Here is a 25,579-nt window from a genome sequence, read left to right on the forward strand (position 1 = left end):
TAAAAAAGAACAGGAGGGTGATTAGAATGAGGGTAGGACTGATTGGGTATAAAAGAGGAAAGATGTCTGAAATTGGGGAAGGGATGAGAAACCCTTAATGAATACAGTGGATTCCAGTTAATTGGGACCAGTACATTTTGGCCCAATTAAGCGGCTGCCCCAATTGGTCAAAGTTTCATGGAAATAATTAAAAGGTACAAAGAAGACAAGCTGCCGTTTAACTGAGTAACAAATGATGTATTTGATTGAAATGCAGAACAAATTAGAACACTACCAATGCTACTACAGTACTATAAAACTGTATTAGTTCCAAATATTTATAAACGGAGGAATTCACCCAGTGTATGCTTCCATGTTCTTTTTATTGACTGTAAATGAACAAAATCAGTGCAGGCATCTGGCGCAAATAATGGACTGCCTTTATACAAGGCTGTCGATGATTGCAAGCTCTGAATCTTCATTTTCATTGTAACATAGACAATAGGTGCAGGAGCAAGCCATTCAGCCCTTCAAGCCAGAACCACCATTCACTGTGATCATGGCTGATCATCCACAATCAGTATCCAGTTCCTGCTGAATCCCCATAACCTTTGATTCTGCTATCTTTAAGAGCTCTATCCATCTCTTTCTTGAAAACATCCAGAGACTTGGCCTCCACTGCCTTCTGGGGCAGAGCATTCCACATATCCACCACTCTCTGGGTGAAAAAGTTTTTCCTCAACTTCGTTCTAAATGGCCTACCCCTTATTCTTAAGCTGTGGCCTCTGGTTCTGGACTCACCCATCAGCGGGAACATGCTTCCTGCCTCCAGCGTGTCCAATCCCTTAATAATCTTATATGTTTCAATCAGATCCCCTCTCATCTTTCTAAATTCCAGTGTATACAAGCCCAGTCACTCCAATCTTTCAACATATGACAGTCCCGCTATCCCCGGAATTAACCTTGTGAACCTACGCTACACTCCCTCAATAGCAAGAATGTCCTTCCTCAAATTTGGAGACCAAAACTGCACACAATATTCCAGGTGTGGTCTCACCAGGGCCCTGTACAGCTGCAGAAGGACCTCTTTGCTCCTATACTCAATTACCCTTGTTATGAAGGCCAGCATGCCATTAGCTTTCTTCACTGCCTGCTGTACCTACATGCTTGCTTTCAGTGACTGATGTACAAGAACACCTAGATCTCGTTGTACTTCCCTTTTCCTAACTTGACTCCATTTAGATAATAATCTGCCTTCCTATTCTTACCACCAAAGTGGATAACCTCACATTTACCCACATTAAACTGCATCTCCCATGCATCTGCCCACTTTACCCAGCCTGTCCAAGCCACCCTGCATTCTCATAACATCCTCCTCACATTTCACATTGCCACCCAGCTTTGTGTCATCTGCAAATTTGCTAATGTTACTTTTAATCCCTTCATCTAAATCACTAATGTATATTGTAAACAGCTGCAGTCCCAGCACTGAACCCTTTGGTACCCCACTGGTCACGGCCTGCCATTCCGAAAGGGAGCCGTTAATCGCTACTCTTTGTTTTCTGTCAGCCAACCAATTTTCAATCCATGTCAGTACTCTGCCCCCAATACCATGTACCCTAATTTTGCCCACTAATCTCCTATGTGGAACTTTATCAAAGGCTTTCTGAAAGTCCAGGTACACTACATCCACTGGCTCTCCCTTGTCCATTTTCATAGTTACATCCTCAAAACATTCCAGAAGATTAGTCAAGCATGATTTCCCCTTTGTAAGTCCATGCTTACTCAGACCTATCCTGTTACTGCCATCCAAATGTGTCGTAATTTCATCTTTTATAATTGACTCCAGCATCTTTCCCACCACTGACGTCAGGCTAACCCGTCTATAATTCCCTGTTTTCTCTCGCCCTCCTTTCTTGAAAAGTGGGACAACATTAGCCACCCTCCAATCCACAGGAACTGATTGGAACATTCTAGATGATTGCCGATACCTTAAAATTCTTCATAGTTCCTAACTTTTTGAAGTCATTAAATCATTTAATTTTCACAGCTGGCCATTTCTGGCATCTCCAAGCCTTAATACTTGAAAACACAGTAAGCAAACAATTCTGAATTGTCTTACTGCATTTTGTTCTTGCCAACTATGAGTGAAAAAAATCCGTTTTTTGAACACACATACAAATGATGCTATTTTAAAATCTATTCACTCTAAATGTGGTGTAGTGTCTAATGGTCACACATTGCGTGTGACTGACTCTAGTTAGAAACAGTTCAGCAACAGTCTCCTGTCCCATTTAAGGGGCATAGTGTCCCAAGTAAGAGGCTGTCCTGATTAACAGATGGCCCAGTTAACTGGAATCCACTGTACTATGCTTCAGTATTCACCAGTGAGAGAGACCTTGACAATGGTGATTAGAACAAGCTAATGTGCTGGAACATGTCGAAGTTTAGAAAGGGGCAGTGTTGGAACTTTTAAAAAACATTACGATAGATATGTCCCTGGGCCAGATGGGATATACTCCAGCTTACTACTAGAAGTAAGGGAAGAGATTGCATTGCTGTTGGTGATGATCTTTGTGTCCCCACTCACCACAGGACTAGTACCAGAAGATTAGAGGGTGGCCAATGTTATTCCTTTGTTCAAGAAATGTAATAGAGATAATCCTGGGAATTATAAACCAGTTATTCTTACATCAGTGGTAGGCAAACTATCGGAGAGGATCCTTAGATACAGGATTTATGAGCACTTGGAGAAGCGTAGTCTGATTTGTGATAGTCATCATTGTCTTGTGAGGGGCAGATGGTGTTTTACAAGCTGGATTGACTACAAGGAAGTCCAAAACAAAATAATGAAGCTAGAGCTGTGGATGTGGTGTATATGGGTTTTAGTAAAGCATTTGACAAGGTTCCCTGTGGTAGGCTCATTCAGAAAATCAGGAGGCATGGGATCCATGGAAACTTGACTCTGTGGATTGGGAATTAGATTGCCTGTAGAAGATGGTGGGTGGTAGTAGATGGAGTGTATTCTGCCTGGAGGTCAGTCACTAGTGGTGTTCTGCAGGGATAATTCTGGATAATTTTGTGACTTTTATAAATGACTTGGATGAGGAAGTGGAAGGGTTGGTTAGTAAGTTTGTGTTGTAGATACTGCAGAAGGTTGCCATAGGTTACAACGGGACATTGGCAAGATGATGAGCCAGGTTGAGAAGTGGCAGATGGAATTAAATGCTGTGAATGATACACTTTGGAAGGTTAAACGAAGGGAGAGTACAGGATTAACAGTAGAATCCTTAACAATGTGGAAGAACAGAGGGATTTTGAAGTCCACATCCACAGATCACTCAAAGTTGCTATGCAAGTTGATAAGGTAGTTGAAAAGGCATGTGTTGGGTTGGTCTTCCTTTGCTGGGGGATTGAATTCCAAATCGCGAGGTAATTTTGCAGCTCCTTATAACTCTTGTAAGATGCCATTTGGAGTACTGTGTTCAGCTTTGGTCACCTTATTTTAGGAAAAATGTGGAAGCTTTAGGGAGAGCATAGATAAGATTTACCAGGATACTGTCTCGGTTGCAGAATGAGTCTTATGAGGAAAGATTGAACAAGCTAGGACTTTTCCCCTTGAAGTGAAGAAAGATTGGAGGTGTATAAGATGGTAAAAGGCATGGATAGAGTGGACAGCTAATGTCGTTTACCCAAGGCAGCAATGGCAAATATGAGAAGACGTTTTTAAGGCAATTTGAAGAAAGTATAGGAGGTTATCAGAGGTTGTTTTTTTAAACGGAGTGTTAAGTGCATGGAACACACTGCTGGAGATGGTGGTAGAGGCAGGTACATTAGCGACATTTACGAGACTCACATGGAAGAAAGAAAATTGGAGGGCTACATGGAAGAGGATTATATTGATATTGGAGTAGGTTAAAATGTTGACACGACAGTGTGGACAGAGGAGCTGTGTTGTACTCTTAAAACTACTGATATGGAGGGGATGGGAGACGTCATGAAGGAAATCGGGGAAAAATGAGTGGCAAAAGGAATGTGGAAAGATATCAGAGAGGGACCAAGAACAGCATATGGAAGAAGTGGCAATGAGGCAGAGGAAAAGGCATTGCAAAGTGAAATTGAAATTCAGGGTCAAATGGAGAAGGAAGATGGGAGTGTCTCTGAGAAGAGAGAATAAGGTGTGATATTCCAGATAGAAAACATGAAACAAAAAGGTGCAAAAATGCATTAAAATACAAAAGATAGTTCAAAATGTTAAAATGTGGTCCTGGATATTGGAGAATGCTGTTTAAAATATTGTAGAAATAGAGTAACTTGAGGGACCTATTGACTCTTTAATATAGGGCAGTGCTAAAGGCAATGTCAATGTGATTCATAGGCATTACAGTATACATTTTTGGACGATAAATTTCTCCTCCTACAGGGACAGTGAGACAGGACCTGGGGTTACTGGTGAAAAGATAAGTGGTCACAACAGTTGGGGTGAAGAGGAGGAGCAGGGATTGCTGATTGAAACTCCAGGAGGCTGATAAAGGTCTTTGGAATGAGAACTGATTATATGCTAAGACATGCCAGGGTATTGAAGGTGATGTGGTCAAGGTCATGGGGGGGGGGCGGGGGTTGCTGTGGGTGAGCATTGTGGGTAGGGAATGAACTTGCTGGTCCATAAGGAGAGGACGGAGTTTGTGTCTAAGCCTCAGTAGAAAAATCCAGCCTTCTGAGAAATGACACAGGAGCAAAAGCAATAAGGATTGGCCTACAAGTTACAATTGGAGATAGAAAGTGCATGCCAAAAGGGCAATGTTACAATAGTCATGGGGAACTTCAATGTGCAGATAGATTGGGAAAATCATGTTGGTGCTGGATTACAGGAGGGAGAATTTCTAGAGCACCTACAAGATGGCTTTTTAGAGCAGCTTGTGGTTGAGCCCACTAGGGGATCAGTTATTCTGGACTGGGTGTTGTGCAAAGAACCAGAATTGTTTAGGGAGCTTAAGGTAAAAGAACCCTTTGGGAAGTCATCATAATCTGATTGAATTCACCCTGACCTGAAATTTGAGAAGGAGAAGCTAAAGTCGGCTGTATCAGTATTACAGTGGAGTAAAGGGAATTACAAAGGCATGAGAGAGGAGTTGGCCAGAATTGATTGGAAAAGAACATTGACATGGATAACAGCAGAGCAGCAACAGCTGGAATTTCTGGAAGTAATTCGGAAGGCACAGGATATATACATCCCAAAGAGGAAGAAATATTCTAAAGGAAAGATGATAGAACCGTGGATAATGAGAAGTCAAAGCCAACATAAAAGCCAAAGAGGGGGCATATAATAGATCAAAAATTAGTGGGAAACTTTTAAAAACCAACAGAAGGCAACCAAAAAAAGTCATTAAGAAGGTAAAGATGGAATACAAAAGTAAGCTAGCCAATAATATTAAAGAAGATACCAAAAGTTTCTTCAGATGCATAAGTGTAGAAGAGAGGTGAGAGTAGATATCAGACCATCAGTAGATATCAGAGGTAGTAATAGGGGTTAAGGAAATGGTAGATGACATGAATAGATATTTTGCATCATTCTACACTGTGGAAGACAAATTTCCTACTGAATTACAAGTCACTGCTTGGGAAACAGTATTACAAGAGAGTGTTTGTTTTTTCTTCTCTATATTCTGTTCTCTGCCTAACCTAAAATTCAGATCTCTGGCTTTTTATCTTGACAAACATTAGACGATTCTTTGCCTTATTGCTCTGTTGACCCCTCCGTCTCTGTTATTGGGTTTCATTCTTCACACCATTGTTCAGTGAGTGACTACTAACCATCAATTAACAGTTGCTCCCAGAACAAAAGATTCAATTTTCCCCGCAGGATTTCACAGTATGCCAACTACAGGATTGGCAGAAGGGTGAAACACAGCTAGAGCCAGGTTGAATTTACACTGGATCATTAAATGTAACAAAAACATTACAATTGATATTTTGCCATCTCTTGATTGTGGATCAATCAAGGTAATGTTACAGCTATACATGACCTTAGTTAGACTCCACTTGGAGTACTGTGTTCAGTTCTGGTCCTCACTTACAGAAAGGATGTGGATACTATAGAGAGAGTGCAGAGGAGATTTACAAGGACGTTGCCTGGATTGGAGAGCATGCCTTATGAGAATAGGTTGAGTGAACTTGGCTTTTTCTCGTTGGAGCAACAGAGGATCTGATAGAGGCATATAAGATGAAGAGAGGCATTGATCTTATAGCCAGAGGCTTTTTCCTAGGGCTGAAAAGGCTAACACAAGGGGGTATAGTTTTAAGATGCTTGGAAGTAGGCACAAGGGAGATGTCAGAAGTAAGTTTTTCAGACAGAGAGTGGTGGGTATGTGGAATGCACTGCCAGCAAATTGGTAGAGGTGGATACAATAGGGTCTTTTAAGAGACTCTTAGATCAGTACATGGAGCTTAAAAAAATAGAGGGTCTGAGGGAGGGAAATTCCAGGCAGTTTCTAGAGTAGATAACATGGTTGGCACAATATTGTGGGCCACAGAGCCTGTAATGTGCTGTAGATTTCTGTGTTCTATCTGCTTATGCTCAAAGAAACAGTATTGTAATTTCTGCGCTCCATACCATGACAAAATCTTTCAGATCCAGGGAATTTTTTTTTTCCCGGTCTGGCTGTCTTTAAGAGCTGCATGCACTCCATTTCCCTGACAGTACCAAAAGCATGTGGAATTGGAACTACACCAGGGAAATTAAATGTAGGTAAAGGACCTTCATCTGACTGCCGATTTATGTTGTCTTTACAGAGGACATAACAATGTTGTTCCTGAGATACAGTCAAATCTCCTGTAGAAGCTTGTAATATGTTTTTTTAAAAAAAAACATAGCATATTCTAAGTTGTTCACGTTCCAAAGTCTGTCTAAGCTCACTGACAGCAAACATGGCAACTCCCTAGTTACAAAGCAAATCTGGTGACAAGCTGCCTGATTCATTCACATTGCCTCTTTGAATTGAAGTGCTGATCCTCCAAACTGAAATTACTTTCTTATTCTCATAGTGTATCTGCTTTTAGAAGCAGATTCCAATTTTACTAACCTTTGCTGTTTGCAGTATATTGGTATTAAAGGTTTGTTAAATGTCATAAGATTATTTTAATAGGAATGTTTTCAAAGTTTCCTGAGCCAAATTATCTGTGCTGGGAAACTTTGAATACATTTTTTTATTGGTTTGGCTCAAGGTTGGGTAAACGTCCTTCCACTGACGTCAGAGTATATCATCCAAACACGTATTGCCTGTTATTCTCAGATCATACAAGATTCAAGATTAATTTATTGTCAAAGAATGTATAAATTATACAACCTTAAGATTTGTTTGCTCACAGGAAGCCACAAAGCAAGAAACCTGAAATAAGCCAATTAAATAGATAAAAAGAATAAAAAATAAAAATAAAAGACCAGCATTCAATTCACAAGAGAATGAAACAAAAACACAAATCATGCAAACAATTGAAGCGAACAGCAACATTCCGAACTAAAACTGAGTCCTCAGATCCGAACCCTGGAGCAGTTCTCATATGTCAGAACTTCAATAAATTTCTGATTTCTGTCGTTTGACTTTAATAAATAATCCTATACTCGGTCATATATCTATTAATTTTCTCCTTTTGATATTGTCATGCCTGCCAATCTGCCTCTAGGCACTGCTGGAACAATCCAGCATCATTGTGGTCTGGCCATCATTCAGATGTCGTTTTCTTCATCAGTCCTTAAGACATTACCTGTCACTGGTGGCCCTGGAGACCTACCACTATTTCCCTCCGCTGATGCTGACTGTCCTCCTGAATTCCTCCAGCATCTTGTTTGCTTCAGATTCCAATGTCTTCAGTTTTTTGTTTCTCGACAACTGAAAACAGGGTTCCCTCTTTAGATGATGCTAATAGCTAAATTATATTTGAAGCAGTGGCATATGTCCTATCAAAGCAAATCAACACCTATCTCAGGAGGCTGCTTATTATGTGATTCCTTGTGTTCTAATCTTAGTCATTTCACCATGAGATACCATATCCAAGACATTATGTGTACACCTACAGTGTTGCATGAATATTTCTTTGTTACTTTGTCTAAATAATTCAATGAGGTTCATCAAGTGTTAAATTCCATTTTAAGCCTTTCCTTGTGTTATTCTTTAGTAATTTTTCCCTTTAAGTGTTTTTCTATTGTATTTTTAAGTAAATAATCCAATATCCCAACATGAATTTATCTGATATAAAATCCCTTGGATTTATTACTTCTCCTTTTGATTGGAGCCAATATTTGCTGCCCTTTTAGTTCCTTCACACTGAAGTTCTTTCAGACTAGAATTTCTGTTTAAACGTGAGTATCACTAAAGTGTCTTTTCTGTTTATCTTTACGAACTACCATTACGTGGAGTCATGATCATAGAGTTGTACAGCTACCATACAGGCCCCTTGGCTGATCTCATCCATGCCTACCAAGCTGCCTACCTGAGATAGTATATTTGGATCATATCCTTCAAAAAACTTCCTATCCAGGTATCTGTTCAAATGTTATTTAAATGTTATAATTGTATCTGTCTCTATTCTTCCTCTGGCAGTCTGTATGGAAAAAGTATCCCCTCGGCTTCCCTTAAATCTTGCCTTTCTCACTTTAAATCAAGTTTTAGATTTCACTAAAAACTGTGACCATTCAGCTTATCAATATCCCTCACAATTTTGTATATCTCTAAAAGCCCACATGTTAGGTCTCTATATTCCTGGGGGGATAAAAGCCCCAGCCTATCTAGTCTCTCTTTGTAACTCACGCCCTCCATTTCTAGTAACATCCTTGTTAATTTTTTCCTCACCCTTTGCAGCTTAATAATATTGTCTTTTAGCTCAGTGACCAGAACTGAACACTATACTCTAAGTGTGGTGTCACCAATGCCTTGCACAGTTGTAATGTGCCTCCCCAACTCTTCTCGTCAGTGCCCTTAATGATTAGGGCAAGTGTGCCAAATACCCTCGTCACCACTTAAAGGGAATTATGTCCTTGTACACCAAGGTCTCTCTGTTCTACAATGCTCTCTTCAGGCCTGTGAAGCAATACTTCACACTCATTATAAATGTTGATGATATTAGATATTTTCTTCTATTATCTTCCTTAGTCTCTAAAGTTTAAAAAGCCCTGAGTTAAACTAACTAATCAATATTTTTGTCTTTCTCTTTTGCTACCTTGATTTTATTTGCAAGACTGTTATTAGCATGTATCTTAATTTTACTTGTTTTATTTTGAGCCCTTGGACTACTTTCTATTCTTGTTCACCTTGCAGAACCTATTCTGTTCTTTTCCAGTAAACCTTTTCTTTCAGCTCTGTGGCCTCAGAGGTTATTGCTTCATTCTTCCTGTGGCTGGCATTTGGCATGCGTCCCCAGGACAGCAGAACAGGAATGCTGAAAATACTCCTCATTTTTGGCATCAAGAATCAGTTGAGAACATAATGGCCTTCATTGCAAGGGTTTTGAGTGCAGGAGCAAGGATTGTTTTTCTGTAATTACGCAGGGCATTGCTGAGGCCAGACCTGGGGTAGTTTTAGTCACCTTAGCTAGGGAAGGATAAACTTCCCATGGAAGGAATGCATCGACAGTTCTCCAGACTGATTCCTGGGATGGCCAAACTATTGCTTGAGGAAAGATTGATTGACTTGGTTTTAATAAACAAAGTTTAGAGGCTCAACAGGATGTTTCCCCTGGCTTGGCGGAGCAGGGGTGGCATTGTGGTTTAGGAAAAGGATTACAAAGTGAGGATACACTTAGGACTGAGTTGAGGAAAAAATTGTTGATGTAGATTGAGGTGAACTTGTGAAACTCTCACAGAAACCAGTGGAAGACAACTCACTAAATATATTTCTTGGCAGCAAAGAAATCAAAGGGTATGGGGAGAGAAATGAAATGTATTGCATTCAGGTTAATTGGGTCATTGGTAAATCAGGGTAGCTGCCTAATTTAGACAACTCTTAAGGAACAAAAACTAATCGAGAAAATAGTCGGGATTCACTTTGTTTACTTGGTACACTATGCAACTTAATTGGGACAGGAAATTTGCCAAACAGTTTCTAACTAGCATTAGTCACCTGCATTTGTGTGGTCATTAGACACTACACTGTACTTAGAGAGAACACTTTTTAAATAGTGTCAGTTGCTTGTGTTTGCATTCAAAAATCATTGATTTTTGTCACTGATATTTGGTGAGTAATAAGCTGTAAGAATGCAGAATTGTTTTGCTCAATGCGAATTCAAGCATTCAGGCTTGGAGATGCAAGAAATGGCTAAGAGTGAAAATTTAGTGATTTCACTAACTCAGTAAGTTAGGAACATGAAGAATTTGAAGGTATGACAATCATCTTGAATGTTACAATGAAAATGAAGATTTGGAAGATGCAATCATCAAAGTCATGGTATGAAGGCATTCCATTGACTGCATTAGGTGTGTACGCTGATTTTTTGCATTTACAGTCAATCAAAAGATCATGGCCACGTACACTGGATGATTTCCTTCATCAATAACTATTAGGAACTAAAGCGCAATTTTCTAATATTGTAGTAGTATTCATAGTGTTCTAATTTGTTTAATATTTCATTTAAATGCATAGTTTGTTACTCAGTTAAAATTAGTTTGTATTTTCATACCTTTTTAACTATTTCCATGAAATGTCAACTAATTGGAGTTGGTGCTTAATTGGGGCAAAATGTACAGGACACAATTTGTCCTAATTCACCGGAATCCACTGTATGGTATCAGGACCAAGAATCAGTTGAGGAGGCAAATAAGTAACTTCACCTCTTATTTTTCTATGTCCTAGCAGCCAAAGGATGTATATTTATTTTCACTAAAAAAAATTGATGAAAAATGCATCTGTCATCTGTGAAAATTTAACATAGTTTGTTTGATTCTTATGATTTTATCCAAATGGTAAAAGGTTGTGCTGAAACTCCCACTAACACTGTAATATATTCTCTATTACATTTCATTGCAATCACTCCCAATTTCCTTCTAGTTCTTCAGTTGATCTTCGATTTAGCATGGCACTGTGTGATGAGGAGAAGTCATTCAGGCAGAAGAGGAGGGAAAATGTGATGGAGGGAATCAAGAAGCTCTTGGGCCCCAAGAATTCCATGAATGCACCACAATCAATCCGGGAGGTAAACAGTCAGCTTGTTGAAGACTTTGTATTAGGGGACCAAGTCTAATATTTGGCACTTATTGTGTTTTATCAAACTGGAAATGAGGTTAGTAAACTTTTTGTTCCAATATGCTTTATGGTGAATGGAGCTTGTTCCCTGTTTCTACCCCAGGAACTGAAATTACTTTTTTAAACTGCTGTTACTATGGACATGCAAGTGATGTAACAGCATTTGAAATAATAGAACAAATGCTCTTCTTTTATTGTCAGTTGTGAGATAAATACTAGGCGTGACACCAGGAGATTTTCCCTGCTCTTCCAAGTGAACTCTGGGATCATTTCTGGCCTCCCAAGAGGCCCTGGTTTAGTGCAAATTAAAATTCTGGTTTTGATTTAAATCTCATTGAATACAATTAAGTTAAAGTTGGTTTCATTATCCCAAAACAATTGCTCAAAGCTCCTCTGAAGGTTCAATACTTCATTGAAGTATCAGCTGAATTATGTGATCACATCTGGGGCTGGACCCAACTGGCTCATGAGGCCAAGGCAAGACTTCTAACAAAAGGCCATATTTGGCATTTATAATCTGGCTTGATCATTTCCCCAACCCAGTCCCAACAGACCTGAAGTTGTATTAATATTTTTCCCAGCTGCTCCTTGTTCAAATGGCCTATAAAGATAAGCCTATAGAATGTTAAAATTGTGTGAAGTGACCATGATTCAATTACTGAATAAAACTAAGATGATTTTTCTTTTGCAATGATTCCAATATATCTTTAACCAGTTTAAATGATATCTAGTTCCACCTTGGGACCGTGAAGGGCTGTCTCTTATTATCTTCATATAGCCTTTGTATTTTTCTGTCTTTAAGTTATCTGCCCCACAGTACAGTCGAGGAGGGGTAGGTTAACCGGTTATGTTAAAATTATGCGGGCAGGAACTGTTACATAATTTAATGCAGGGGTTCCCAACCTTTTTCCTGCATTGGACGAATGCCGTTAGCAAGGAGTCCGTGGACCCCAGGGTGGATACCCCTGGTTTAATGCAAATTAGAATTCAGTAATTGGGCTAACATTAGTTGAGTACATCCTATCCACTTTACAACACTGCAGCATAGTCCAGATGTGATAAGAATCCGAAAATGAGTTACAATGACTTGGAACAGAATATTTGAAACATTCACAAGAACCATTACAGATTGAGTTTGCCATGACAGATGTCCTTCACTGTCAGTCCAGCTCAAATCTCGAGTAAAGCTAAATCAACAATAATGCATTTGCCAAAAGTGCTTGAAGTGATCTTTATTTAAATAGCTGTGTTTGTGTGCCCTGCAGCATTAGGCCAAATCATGCTGGACTGAAACCAGGCCTTACATCCGTCCTCTCTGATCCCTATGGTCAGTGACCTGCAGTCTACTTCGGCTGCAGGAATGGCTGCCACAGTCATCCGGTAAAGTAGAATGATCCGCGACTGGTGATTAGGCCTCAGGAGACTGAAGTCAGATATGTCAGCAATCCATTGGGTAAAAAGTAGGAATATACCATTCTATGTGCGGCTCATAACTGGCAGCCTCGCTGGAACCACAGCTTAAGAGGCCACCATGCTAAACTCTTGGTTATTTTTCAGGTGCCAACAATAGCTATTTTGGGTTCTGGAGGAGGATTTAGAGCGATGGTCGGGTTTTCTGGTGTAATGAAGGCATTGGTGGAATCTGGAGTCTTTGACTGTGCAACTTACATCGCAGGACTCTCTGGTTCTACTTGGTAAGTTCCAGTCAGAGGCGTTCTCTTGGTAGCCTTAATAAAACTAACATGATAGATTTATTTAGTCTCTCTTAATGGCCAGTTAAATAAGTGTCCTTTGTGTATGTGTGTGTGTTTTTTTAAAGGATATTTTGGTCAAATTGTATCCAAGCTTGATCACTCCTGTGCTAGGTTAGCTGATCATGGTGGATTCATTGACAGAAAACAATGTTGTTGGCTTTAATTCCGTAGCTAAGATGAGGGATAAGACTGATGCCTTATCATAATACTGTCTTTCATGTTGGTAACGTTTTTGCGGTTGAATTCAACCATGATGAACACATACCAGTTACTTCCAATGTCACATGCAAAGAGAAATGGTTCTACTGTTGTCCATGGAACCATACAAAGATTGTGAATGAACTTGAAATATTATGTTAGCTTTTGGCAGTTTACTCTTTTGGAAGAGTGTCATAAGTACTGATAGTATTCCCAAAGAGCAACTTATGACTGGTGACTAAGGAGCAGTATTTATCATTAGGTATGGCTGGAAACCCAGAATATTTATTGGGCATTTTAATTTTGCTCCTTCGCTCGTTTCAGATTTGATATAAAATATAATCATATTATTTAACTTGGCAACTAAAAATTCCACAGTTTAATACCAAAATCTGCAGTTTCACAAGGCCAAAAATTGTCATGACATGCTGTGTGCATCTTATTGGATATTGAGGAATAAGTGTTGGTGTTCAACTTTCTTTCTTTGGAAAGGCTTGGTTGTCAGGTAGAGAATACCAGTGCAAAAAAAGGAAAACATGGAAGTACTAAAAAGTTCTTAAATTATTGTCTTCCACATCTCCCCCTTCAATCAGGTACATGTCAACATTATATTCTCATCCGGACTTTCCAAAAAAAGGACCTGGTGAAATCAACAAAGAGCTGATGGAAAATGTCAGCCACAATCCAATGTTCTTGTTGACTCCTCAGAAGGTCAGACGATATGTTGAGGCCCTGTGGAAAAAGAAGAGCTCAGGACAGCCTGTCACTTTTACTGATGTGTTTGGAATGCTCATTGGTGAAACGTTGATTCCAGATGTAAGTTGAGAAGATTTTTTTGTTTCATGATGTCTGAATCCAGAGCCCAAGAGGCTGATGTGCTGAAGAGATTTTCAAATACAAGTCTTCCATAAGGCTTGAGTAAATTCAATTCCCTGCATTACTGCGTATTTCAGTTCACGCAACCTGTTTTATGATTAAGTTGAGATACCTGAGGCATAGTGAACCATGACTTGCTGAGATGAAATACAGTGCTGAGAAATCAGGTACTGAATCATTCAGCATAATGAAGGTTATAATTTGGTTGGAGGAAAAAGAAAAAATGTAAACTTGAAGGCATTGTTCTAAAAGGGGTCTAAGAACAGATCTATCTAATGGAAAATTTTGAGGGTAGCATGAAATGATCAGATGTGATTGTTATCAGTTAGACATCCATAGTGAAAATGAGGTGGTCAGAGCTAGGGAATTGCAAGTTTTTGAAGTGATCAATCATATGCTCTCAATCTTCCCACCTATATGCTCTGAGGAAGATGGTGGAGTTTGTCATTGAACCACCAGTTATGATGATACCTGTATCCAGATGGAAGTCCAAGAAGAGTTTATTTGTGCATCCTCAATAGTTCACATGCTCTTGATCTGCTCAACAACTTTCAGTTCCCTGGCCCTGACTGCCTAATTTTTTTACCATGGATGTACAGTCCCTATACATGTCTATCCCCCGTCAAGAAGACCTTAAAGCCCTCTGCTTCTTTCTCAACAACAATTCCCCTCCTCTGTCTGGCAGAACTGGACTTCACCATCAATAATTTCTCCTTCAACTCCCCCCACTTTCTCCAAAGTCAAGGGGTTGTCATGGGCACCCACATGGACTCGAGCTATACCTACGTTTTAATTGGCAACGTAGAGCAATCTGTGTCTCAAGCCTTCCCTGTTAACACTCCCCAACTCTTCATTCACTACATTGACGACTGCATTGGTGCTGCTTTATGCACCTATGCTGAGCTCGTCAATTTCAGCAACCTTGCCTCAAACTTCCACCCTGTCCTTAAGTTTACTTCGTCCATTTCTGACACCCCTCTCCCCTCTCTTGATCTCCTTGTCTCTGTCTCTGGAGATAAACCTACTGATTCCCACAGCTATCTTGACTATATCTCTACCCACACTGTCTCCTGTAAAATTGCTATTCCCTTTTCTCAGTTCCTTCATCTCTACTGCATCTATTCCCAGGATGAGGTTTTCCTTTCCAAAACATCAGAGATATCTTTCAAAGAACGCTCACCCCATTTTCCCGCCACCTTAACATTGATAGTTTTTCTTGTCCTTGCCTACCATCCAATGAACTTCTGCATCCAATACATCGTTGTCCGCAACGTCCATCATCTCCAAAGGGGTCCTACCACCATACACCAAACATCCCCCTCGTACACAAGAGAGAATCTGCAGATGCTGGAAATCCAAGCAACACACACAAAATGCTGGAGGAACTCAGCAGGGCAGGCAGCACCTATGGAAAAAAAAAGTACAGTCAACATTTCCAGACAAGACCCTTCGACAGGACTGGAGAAAAAAAGATAAGGATTAGATTTAAAAGCTGGGGGAGGGGAGAAAGAAATACAAGGTAATGAGTGAAACCGGGAGGAGGAGGGATGAAATAAATAGCTGGGAAGATGATTGATGAAACATGTAGGTCTGGAGAAGGGTGAGTCTGATAGGTGGGGATAGAAGGTCAAGGAAGAAAGAAAAGGGGGGAGGAGCACCAGAGGGAGGCGATGGACAGGCAAGGTGATAAGGTGAGAGAAGGAAAAACGGGATGGGGAATGGTGACAGAAAGGGTGGGGGGGCGGGCAATAGAGGAGGCCATGGATTGACATATCAGAATGGGAAAGTGGCCTCCTGTAAGTCAGTGAAACCCAACGTAGATTGGGAGACAGCGTCGTTGAGCACCTACACTCCGTCTGCCAGAAGAAGCGGGGTCTCCCAGTGGCTAACCATTTTAATTCCACTTCCCAGTCCCATTCCAATTTGTCAAATCATGGCCTATCTACTGTCGCGATGAGGCCACACTCAGGATGGAGGATCAACACGTTGTATTCTGTCTGGGTAGCCTCCAACTTGTGGCATGAACTTCGATTTCTTGAACTTCTGGTAATGGGCCCTTCCTTCCCCACCTTTTCTTCACCATTCCCCATCCCCTTTTTCCCTCTCTCACCTTATCTCCTTGACTGCTCGTCACCTCCCTCTGGTGCTCACCCCCCCTTTTCTTTCTTCCATGGCCTTCTATCCCCACCTATCAGACCCCCCCATCTCCAGCCCTGTATCTGTTTCACCAATCAACACCTACGCTCTGTCCGCCAGAGAAAGCAGGATCTCCCAGTGGCCACACATTTTAATTCCACATCCCATTCCCATTCTGACATGTCAATCCACGGCCTCCTCTACTGTGAAGATGAAGCCACACTCAGGTTGGAGGAACAACACCTTATATTCCGTCTGGGTAGCATCCAACCTGATGGCATGAGCATCGACTTCTCCAACTTCCGCTAATGCCCCACCTCCCCCTCGTACCCCATCCGTTATTTATTTATATACACATATTCTTTCTTTCACTCTCCTTTTTCTCCCTCTGTCCCTCTGAATATACCCCTTGCCCATCTTTCTTCCCGAACCTCCTGTCCCATGATCCTCTCGTATCCCTTTTGCCAATCACCTGTCCAGCTCTTGGCTCCATCCCTCCCCCTCCTGTCTTCTCCCAGTGGCTAACCATTTTAATTCCACTTCCCATCATTTCCTATCATTTTGGATCTCCCCCTCCCCCTCTCAAATCTCTTATTAACTCTTCCTTCAGTTAGTCCTGACGAAGGGTCTTGGCCTGAAACGTCGACTGTACCTCTTCCTAGAGATGCTGCCTGGCCTGCTGCGTTCACCAGCAACTTTGATGTGTGTTGCTTGAATTTCCAGCATCTGCAGAATTCCTGTTGTTTGCAACTTCCCGGACATTTATTTTATCCCTCCCCCTTCCGGTTTCACCTATTACCTTGTGTTTCTCTCTCCCCTCCCCCAACTTTTAAATCTAATCCTTATCTTTTTTTCTCCAGTCCTGTCGAAGGGTCTTGTCTGGAAATGTTGACTGTACTTTTTTTTTCCATAGGTGCTGCCTGCCCTGCTGAGTTCCTCCAGCATTTTGTGTGTGTTGCTTCCCCTTCACACTCTACTTTCCACTAGGGATCGTTTCCTCCGTGATTCCCTTGTCCATTTCTCCCTCCCCTCTTATCTCCTTCCTGGCACTTATCCCCACAAGTGGCCAAAGTGCTACACCTGTCCATTACCTCCATTCAGGGCCCTAAACAGTCCTTTCAGGTGAGGCAACACTTCACCTGTGAATCTGTTGGGGTTGCCTATTGTATCCAATACTCCCAGGGTGGCCTCCTCTACATTGTACATTGGGGAGCTGCTTTACTGCCCACCTTTGTTCTATCCACCAAAAGCAGAATTTCCCGGTGGCCATCCATTTTAATTCTTGTCCCCATTCTAGTACTGACATGTTGGTTGATGGTCTCTTCTTTTACCACGATGGAGCCACGCTCAGGTGGAGGAGCAACACCTTGTATTCCGACTAGGTAACCTCCAACCTGATGGCATGAATATCGATTTCTCCTTTGGGTAATTTTTTTCCCTCCCCCTTCTATCTTCTATTCCTCACCCTGGCTTCTTACCTCTTCTCCTCACCTGCCTACTACCTACCCTGGTGTCCTCCTACTTCCCTTTCTCCATGATCCACTCTGCTCTCCTATCAGATTCCTTCTTCTCCAACCCACCCACCTGGTTTCACTTATCACCTTCTAGTTGGTCCCCCTTCCCCTCCCCCCCATCTTTTTAATCTAGCATTTTGCCCCATTCTTCCTGGGCTGGAGATGCATCTCAGTCCAAAATGCTGACTGTTTTTTCATTTCCATAGATGTTACCCAACCTGCTGAGTTCCTCCAGCTTTTTTTGTGTGTTGCTCTGGATTTCCAGTATCTGCAGAGTCTTTTGTGTTTCTGATTTAAAAGAGGTTACTGGCTGCATTTAAGTTAGTAGTCATTTATTAGTCAAGTGAAATTTATTGGCGTATGTACTAATCTGGTGAAGTACAGGTACAGTGAGAAACTTGCTTTCGGCATGTAGATTCAGACAACACACAGAGCATAGCTATGCATAAATTATATACAACAGTGAAGAAAAGACTGCAAAACAAGTGCTTTAAAAAATCAGGGAGAAGTCCATGGTAGAGCAGGAGGTCAATAGTGTTCCATTGCTGAGGTAGAATTAGGATTGTGCAGGTTGGTTCAAGAACCCAATGAGTGTGAGAAAGTAGCTGTTTCTGAACCTGCTGGCATTGGACTTCAGGCTTCTGTAATTCCTGCCAGTTAGTAGTAGCAAGAAGGTGTGGCCCATCTGGTGGAATCATTGAATTGAATTGACTTTATTTCTTGCATCCTTCAAATACATGAGGAGTAAAAATCTTTACGTTACATCTCCATCTAAATGTGCAATCATAGTCATTTATAATAAATAGAACAGTCAATGTAACATAGAAATACACTCAAATCAGTGTGAGTTAATCAGTCTGATGGCCTGGTGGAAGATGCTGTTCCGGAGCCTTTTGGTCCTGGCTTTTATGCTGTGGTACCGTTTCCCAGATGGTAGCTGCTGGAATAGATTGTGGTTGGGGTGACTCAGATCCCCAATGATCCTTTGGGTCCTTTTTTCACAACTGTCTTTGTAAGTGTTCTGAATCATGGGAAGTTCACAACTACAGATGTGCTGGGCTGTCCGCACCACTCTCTGCAGAGTCCTGCGATTGAGGGAAGTACAGTTCCCATACCAGGCAGTGATGCAGCCAGTCAGGATGCTCTCAGTTGTGCCCCTATAGCAGGTTCTTAGGATTTGGGGACCCATACCAAACTTCCTCAACGGTCTGAGGTGAAAGAGGCGGTGTTGTGCCTTTTACACCACACAGCTGGTGTGTACAGACCACGTGAGATCCTCGGTGATATGGATGCCGAGGAAGTTAAAGCTGTTCTCCCTCTTAACCCTGGATCCATTGATGGCAATAGGGGCTAGCCTGTGTCCATTCCTCCTGTAATCCACAACCAGCTCCTTTGTTTTTGTGACGTTGAGGGAGAGATTGTCTTCTTGATACCACTGTGACAGAGAGATGACTTCTTCCCTGCAGGCCACCTCGTTATTGTTTGAGATTAGGCCAATCAATGTAGTGTCGTTGGCAAATTTAATTAGATTGGAGCTGTGGGTGGTGACACATTGATGACAGATCCTATCTATTTGTGGCAGTGCCTTGTGTAAATGTTCTAAATGTGGGCTGGGATGTGGCCATTGATGGTACTAAGATGAGTCACTGCAGCCTCTTGCATTCCCGTAAATTTGAATTGTTAGATTATGGCATGATGCAACCTGTCGTCTGTAGAGTGTTTGGTAACTTGCCAACTATCCTTAAATTTCTAAGAAAGTAGAAGTGCTGATTTCTGTTGGTGTAATCAAAAAAAAAAGTGTAAAAGCCTGGACATGCTTTAGAGTTCATTAAATTTTGTTGCAGTAAGTATGTAAGGCATGGTGTGGCCAGTCATCCCGAAAGACAGCATGACTGCTCAAATAAACGAGGGCAAACAGAATATGTATAACAACTGATAGAAGGAGGGGGAGAAAGCAGTGATCCTGCGTTCAAGAAACATTCTCGTACCTAGACCTCAAAGAAGCCTACAAGGTTCTTCAGCAAAAGCACCCATGTTTCATCCATAATTCCAGTCAAGGAGAAGGGGCAAGGACTGCTTTGTCACTGGTTGTCAAAGGCACCATAACCACGATTTTTTTTATCCATAGAGTTACCCCAGCCGGAGCTAGAAATATCTACAAATTTGAAATGTAGCCTGACCTGGAGAATAGGCAGAGGTCATGCAGTGCATGACACTGCTATAGAGTGGGGAGGGGAGAACGAGGGAGGTGTTAACAATTCAGTGGGCTTAGGAAGCATTCTTCTGTACGTTCTCAATGCTTCGACTCGAATGTCATTGTTGAAATTTATTACCTTCTCAATCCACAATCCACATCTCCTTTGGGGTGCGGGTTACCTTTGAGTAACTTCTCACAATTTCAACCCATTAGCACAGCATGTATTTGAATATAAGACCTTAAGATATAGAAGCAGAAGTAGGCCATTTGGTCCATGGAGTCTGCTCTGCCATTCAATCATGGACTGATCCAATTCTTCAAGTCATCCCCACTCCTCTGCCTTCTCCCCATTCCCTTTGATGCCCTGGCTAATCAAGAACCTATCTATCTCTGCCTTAAATACACCCAATGACAGCCACTCATGGCAACAAATTCCACCCTCTGACTAAAGTAATTTCTCCATACCTCTGTTCTAAATGGACGTCCTTCAATCCTGAAGTCATGTGCTCTTGTTCTAGATTCCCCTATCATGGGAAATAACTTTGCCATATCTAATCTGTTCAGGCCTTTTAACATACAAAATGTTTCTATGAGATCTCTCCTCATTCTCCTGAACTCCAGGGAATACAGCCCAAGAGCTGCCAGATGTTCCTCATATGGTAACCCTTTCATCCCTGGAATCATTCTCGTGAATCTTCTCTGAACTCTCTCCAATGTCAGTATACCCTTTCTAAAGTAAGGAGACAAAACTGCACACAATACTCCCAAGTGTGGTCTCACGAGCACCCTTATAGAGCCTCAACATCACATCCCTGCACTTATATTCTCTACCTCTAGAAATGAATGCCAACATTCCATTCACCTTCTTCACCACTGACTCAACCTGGAGGTTAACCTTTAGAGTATCCTGCACAAGGACTCCCAAATTTTGAATTCTCTCCCCATCTCAATAATAGTCTGCCCATTTATTTCTTCCATCAAAGTGCATGACAATACACCTTCCAACATTGTGTTTCATTTGCCACTTGTTTGCCCATTCCCCTAAACTATCTAAGTCTCTCCGCGGACTCTCTGTTTCTTCGACACTACCTGCTCCTCCACCTATCTTTGTATCTTCGGCAAATTCAGCCACAACTCCATTAATCCCATAGTCCAAATCATTGACATATATCGTAAAAAGCAGCAGTCCCAACACTGACCCCTGTGGAAATCCACTGGTAACCAGCAGCCAGCCAGTATAGGATCCCCTTTATTCCCACTCTCTGTTTTCTGCCAATCAGCCAATGCTCCACCCATGCCAGTAACTGCCCTGTAATTCCATGGGCTCTTACCATGCTAACCAGCCTCATGTGCGGCACCTTGTCAAAGCCCTTCTTAAAATCCAAGTACGCCACGTCTACTGCATCTCCTTTGTCTACCCTGCTTGTAATTTCCTGAAAAAATTACAGTAGGTTTGTCAGGCAGGAGTTTCCTTTCAGGAAACCATGCTGGCTTTGGCCTATCTTGTCATGTACTTCCAGGTACTCTCTAATATCATCCCTAACAATCGGTTCCAACAATTTCCCAACCACTGATGTAAGGCTCCCACTCTTCTTAAATAGCAGAGTAATATTTGCAATTTTCCAGTCATCCCAGTACAATGCCAGAATCTATCAATTCTTGAAAGATCATTGTTAATGCCTCCGCATTCTCTCCAGCTACTTCCTTCAGAACTCGAGGGTGCATTCCATCTGGTCAGGAGATTTACCCACCCTCAGACCATTAAGCTTCCTGAGTACCTTCTGAGTCGTAATTTTCATTGCACATACTTCTCTTTCGGGACACTCTTGAATATCCTGTATACTGCAGGTGTCTTCCACTATGAAGACTGATACAAAATGTGCATTCAGTTCCTCTATCATCTCTACGTCTCTTATTACCATCTCTCCAACGTCGTTTTCTATTGATCCTATATCTACACTCAACTCTCTTCTACCCTTTGTATACTTAAAGAAGCTTTTAGTACTTTCTTTGATATTAGTCGCCAGCTTCCTTTCATAATTCATCTTTTCCTTCCTAATGACCTTCTTAGTTTCCTTCTGCAAGTTTTTAAAAGCTTCCCAATCCTCTATCTTCCCACTAGCTTTGTCTTCCTTGTATCCCCTCTCTTTAGCTTTTACTTGGGCTCTGACTTTACTTGTCAGCCACAGTAGTGTCCTTCTTCCATTCGAAAATTTCTTCATATTTGGAATATATCTGTCTTGCACTTCCCTCATTTTTCGCAGAAACTCCAGCCATTGCTGTTCTGCTGTCCTTTCTGCTAGTGTCCCTTTCCAGTCAACTTTGACCAGTTCCCTTATCATGCCATTGTAATTTCCTTTATTCCATTGAAATACTGGCACATTGGATTTTAGTTTCTCCTTCTCAAGTTTCAAAGTGAACTTGATCATATTGTGATCACTGTTCCCCAAGTATTCCTTAACCGTTAGCAGCTCTCTATCACCTCCAGAACATTGCACAACACTCAATCCAGTGCAGCCAATCCTCTAGTGGGTTCAACAACAAGCTGTTCTAAAAAGCCACTCCTTACATCTTCTACAAACTCTCTCTCTTGAGGTCCAGTGCTGGCCTGGTTTTCTCAATCCACTTTCATGTTAAAATCCCCAACGATTATCATGACATTGCCTTTCTGACATGCCTTTTCTATCTCCTATTGTAATTTGTAATCCACATCCCGGCTGCTGTTTGGAGGCCTGTATACAACTGCCATTAGGGTCCTTTTACCCTTGCCATTTCTTAACTCAACCCATAGAGACGCTACACCTTCTGATCCTATGTCATCCCTTTCTAATGATTTAATATTATTTCTTATACCCAGGGCCACACCACCCCCTGGGTGTGAATATATGCAGTATATCAACACAGACACCCCCACCCCCTTAAGTAGAAATGAATGCACAGCTCACCCTCTTGCTTCACCTCTTTCCAGAACTGTGGTAAGACTGAGGAAGTGTCAGGGTTATGGCTGATGTGAAGTGGGTGTGGTGTTTGTGCATGAGAGATCAATTAAAATACAACATAAATATTTTGCAGAATAGAACCATAACATGACCAGCTTACATACTGTAACCACAGGATCACAAAACTAAATACCTAATTAAACTAGAGGGATAAACATAAAAAAGCTGGCTGATTAGTCTGCAAGACACTAAAACTGTGGAAAAATATTTACTTCTGTTTGTGTTGGTGATTTCTTAGGAAAACTGCTTAAGCTATATAAACATATTTACTCTTTATTTTTAACGTTAAAATTATACCATTAGGTTATGTCTTTGAAGAGTTTTCATCTTAGAAAATATAGTATGCCTATCTCTTGGTGTGCAGCAGTTAGGTGCTTGAGTCCAGTCTGGTCTGTACGATCTGCTGCAGATACAGGTGAATCTGGGAGGGGAGAACAAGGCCACAGGGGAATGGAGTTGCTGTAAAGGCCAGAGATTCCAGGGTGTGTGATTAACAGTGAAGTCAGAGTCCTCAGGAGTGGGTTGGATGATGCTGATCATCATAGTAGAGGCCTGGTATTTTAGTCTGTGGTTTTTGCAGTATTGCAGTTTTAGTAGGGTCATGTTCACATTTACTACTTATTGATATCCATTGACCATAGATCTGCCCTTAGCTTTAAAATAAACAAAGAATAATTGCTGGGACACAGTGCTGAATGTCACAGATGGAAATGTCCCTCTATTAAGCTACATATCTCATTGTGCTGCCATCTACAATGTTGTCTATCTTGGTGTAATTGACATACATTACCATGTGGCTTTTTATCTCATAAAGCAAGCATAGCCAATTAAAAGTAGCTATTATGTATGTGTTTTTAAAATTATCTTTGATATGAAAGGTGTTTTAACTTGGCTGGATAATTGGGTAAGAAAATATCACCTGTAGTTGTTTTTTGTTAGTTGATCTGGATTTGTGACATTCCTTGCTGTGGTTCATGGCCGCATTAGCTCTTCTAACCTTGATCACAAATCCCTAGGGAACTCAATCATTTTGAATTTACATTTCTTACTAAGTTACTTGTCCTTTGTTGAAAGCTATGTGGCTGGAGAAGTCCAGGTGAAACATTACCTCTGAATCCAAATAGGGTGATTCAGCAATAGAAAAGCAAAAATTTTGGTCCCCATATAACACACATATCTGAGAGCTTCAAACTTATTTCTTTGTATCTTTTACTTTAGTTGAATTGAAATATTTATCCCAAAGTGTACAAATGAAGCACAATAGTCTATTCCACTTTAAGACATTGTTATGAGTCTACTAGACGTAGTCAAGCCATAGTGTTTAAGTGAACCTAACATCGTTTAACCCATTGTCATTTTCCTTCTGAGGTCACTTGCCGAGTAACGGTTCCATCTGTGACACTTAGCATCATATTCTGCCTGTTATTCATTATGATGGTAAGAAGTCTAATAATCTTAGATATCGGATGTTATTTTGTATCTGTGTTCACTGTCTGTGGCACTGAAACGTCCATTATTTTCTGACAGGTGTTGTTTGTATCTTGCCCTTCCTAAATGATCTTCAGCAGTAGGGCAAAAGTTATGGAGGCAATGGGCACACTGTGTCTGGCTGCTGAAGGGTGAACAGTCAGCAAAATCCTCAGCTTGTGATTGGAAGTAAGGGGGAATATGTAGACATTTGGAAGGTAGATAAACGAGAGAAAAAATAATCAATGAAACTGCAAAATTAATGGATTGTTGTTTAAGTTGGAAAAGGAGAATGTGATTTTGAAATTGCTGTACCATTTCCACTTCAGTAATGTATTTTGATTGTTTTAGAAATCTCAAGCTCTATTCTGTTTCCTGTTATATTGCAGAGAATGAACTATAGAATGAGTGAGCTGAAAAACAAGATCCACAAAGGGCAGTGCCCAATGCCCTTATTTACCTGTTTACATGTAAAGCCCGATGTCTCTGAACTCATGTTTGCAGGTAGGTCCACTTAATTGGGTAATTATACATCAGTTGGTATACATGAGTTTGTATAACCAAGATGCTGCTTTATCATTCACAGCTAACCTTCAGGCTTTTCAGTTGGTGTGTGTGTGTGTGTGTTACATTCCTATTTTCTTAAATTATGAGCTTTATTTGATTATTATATCTCTTATTACTTCTATTTTCATAATTTGTAGAAATCAATTTTGACAAGTAATAGAGTTAAGTCTATGGTGAAGTGCTGAGAACCATGAATGTTATCCTCAAAATGACAAACTAAACCCACCACATTCTGCACTATATGTCATGAATTTCCTCCTTGGGCATGCAGCAGGCTTCATATCTTCATACCTGCCCACTCGCACATTCGTTCTGCCAATGCCCAGATCTGCCAATACACCTCTTTCCCATTAGAGTATATCAACACTTCAAAATTGTGAAAGCAAGGAATTGTGGCTGTCTCACCTGCTTGGTCTTGATTTTGAGATGGCATTACAGTATTTATGCTTGATGTTGACCTCAAAGAAAGCTGCCCTTGAAGATCTAATGATCACTGTGGCAATAACTTCTCTCTTCAGTGGCTGTCGGACATCAGTTCAGTGAGCATCATGACACCCTGAAGCTGTTAAGACATCAATCTGCCTGAGTAACCAATCACAATGAAGAATTCTCAAAGGTGAAATTCTTCAAATTTTTCAAATTCTCTGAAAATCCTGCC

At 41.0% G+C, this 25,579-nt stretch overlaps 1 protein-coding gene across 4 annotated transcripts in view; it reads left to right on the plus strand.

The window, feature by feature from the left end:
* LOC140205987 (cytosolic phospholipase A2-like) overlaps positions 1 to 25,579 on the plus strand; it is a 190,187-nt gene that overhangs the window by 101,330 nt on the left and 63,278 nt on the right. For 3 of the 4 annotated variants that reach the window (XM_072273964.1, XM_072273962.1, XM_072273963.1), the window contains 4 exons: positions 11,019 to 11,163; positions 12,771 to 12,907; positions 13,759 to 13,981; positions 24,744 to 24,858. In XM_072273964.1, the coding sequence (XP_072130065.1) occupies positions 11,019 to 11,163; positions 12,771 to 12,907; positions 13,759 to 13,981; positions 24,744 to 24,858 (620 nt within the window). Of the gene's footprint in view, positions 1 to 8,302; positions 8,518 to 11,018; positions 11,164 to 12,770; positions 12,908 to 13,758; positions 13,982 to 24,743; positions 24,859 to 25,579 lie in introns of those variants that run through there. The other variant, XM_072273966.1, reaches the window with a different exon arrangement.

This window comes from Mobula birostris, chromosome 12, assembly GCF_030028105.1.
Source record: "Mobula birostris isolate sMobBir1 chromosome 12, sMobBir1.hap1, whole genome shotgun sequence".
Classification (NCBI taxonomy): domain Eukaryota; kingdom Metazoa; phylum Chordata; class Chondrichthyes; order Myliobatiformes; family Myliobatidae; genus Mobula; species Mobula birostris.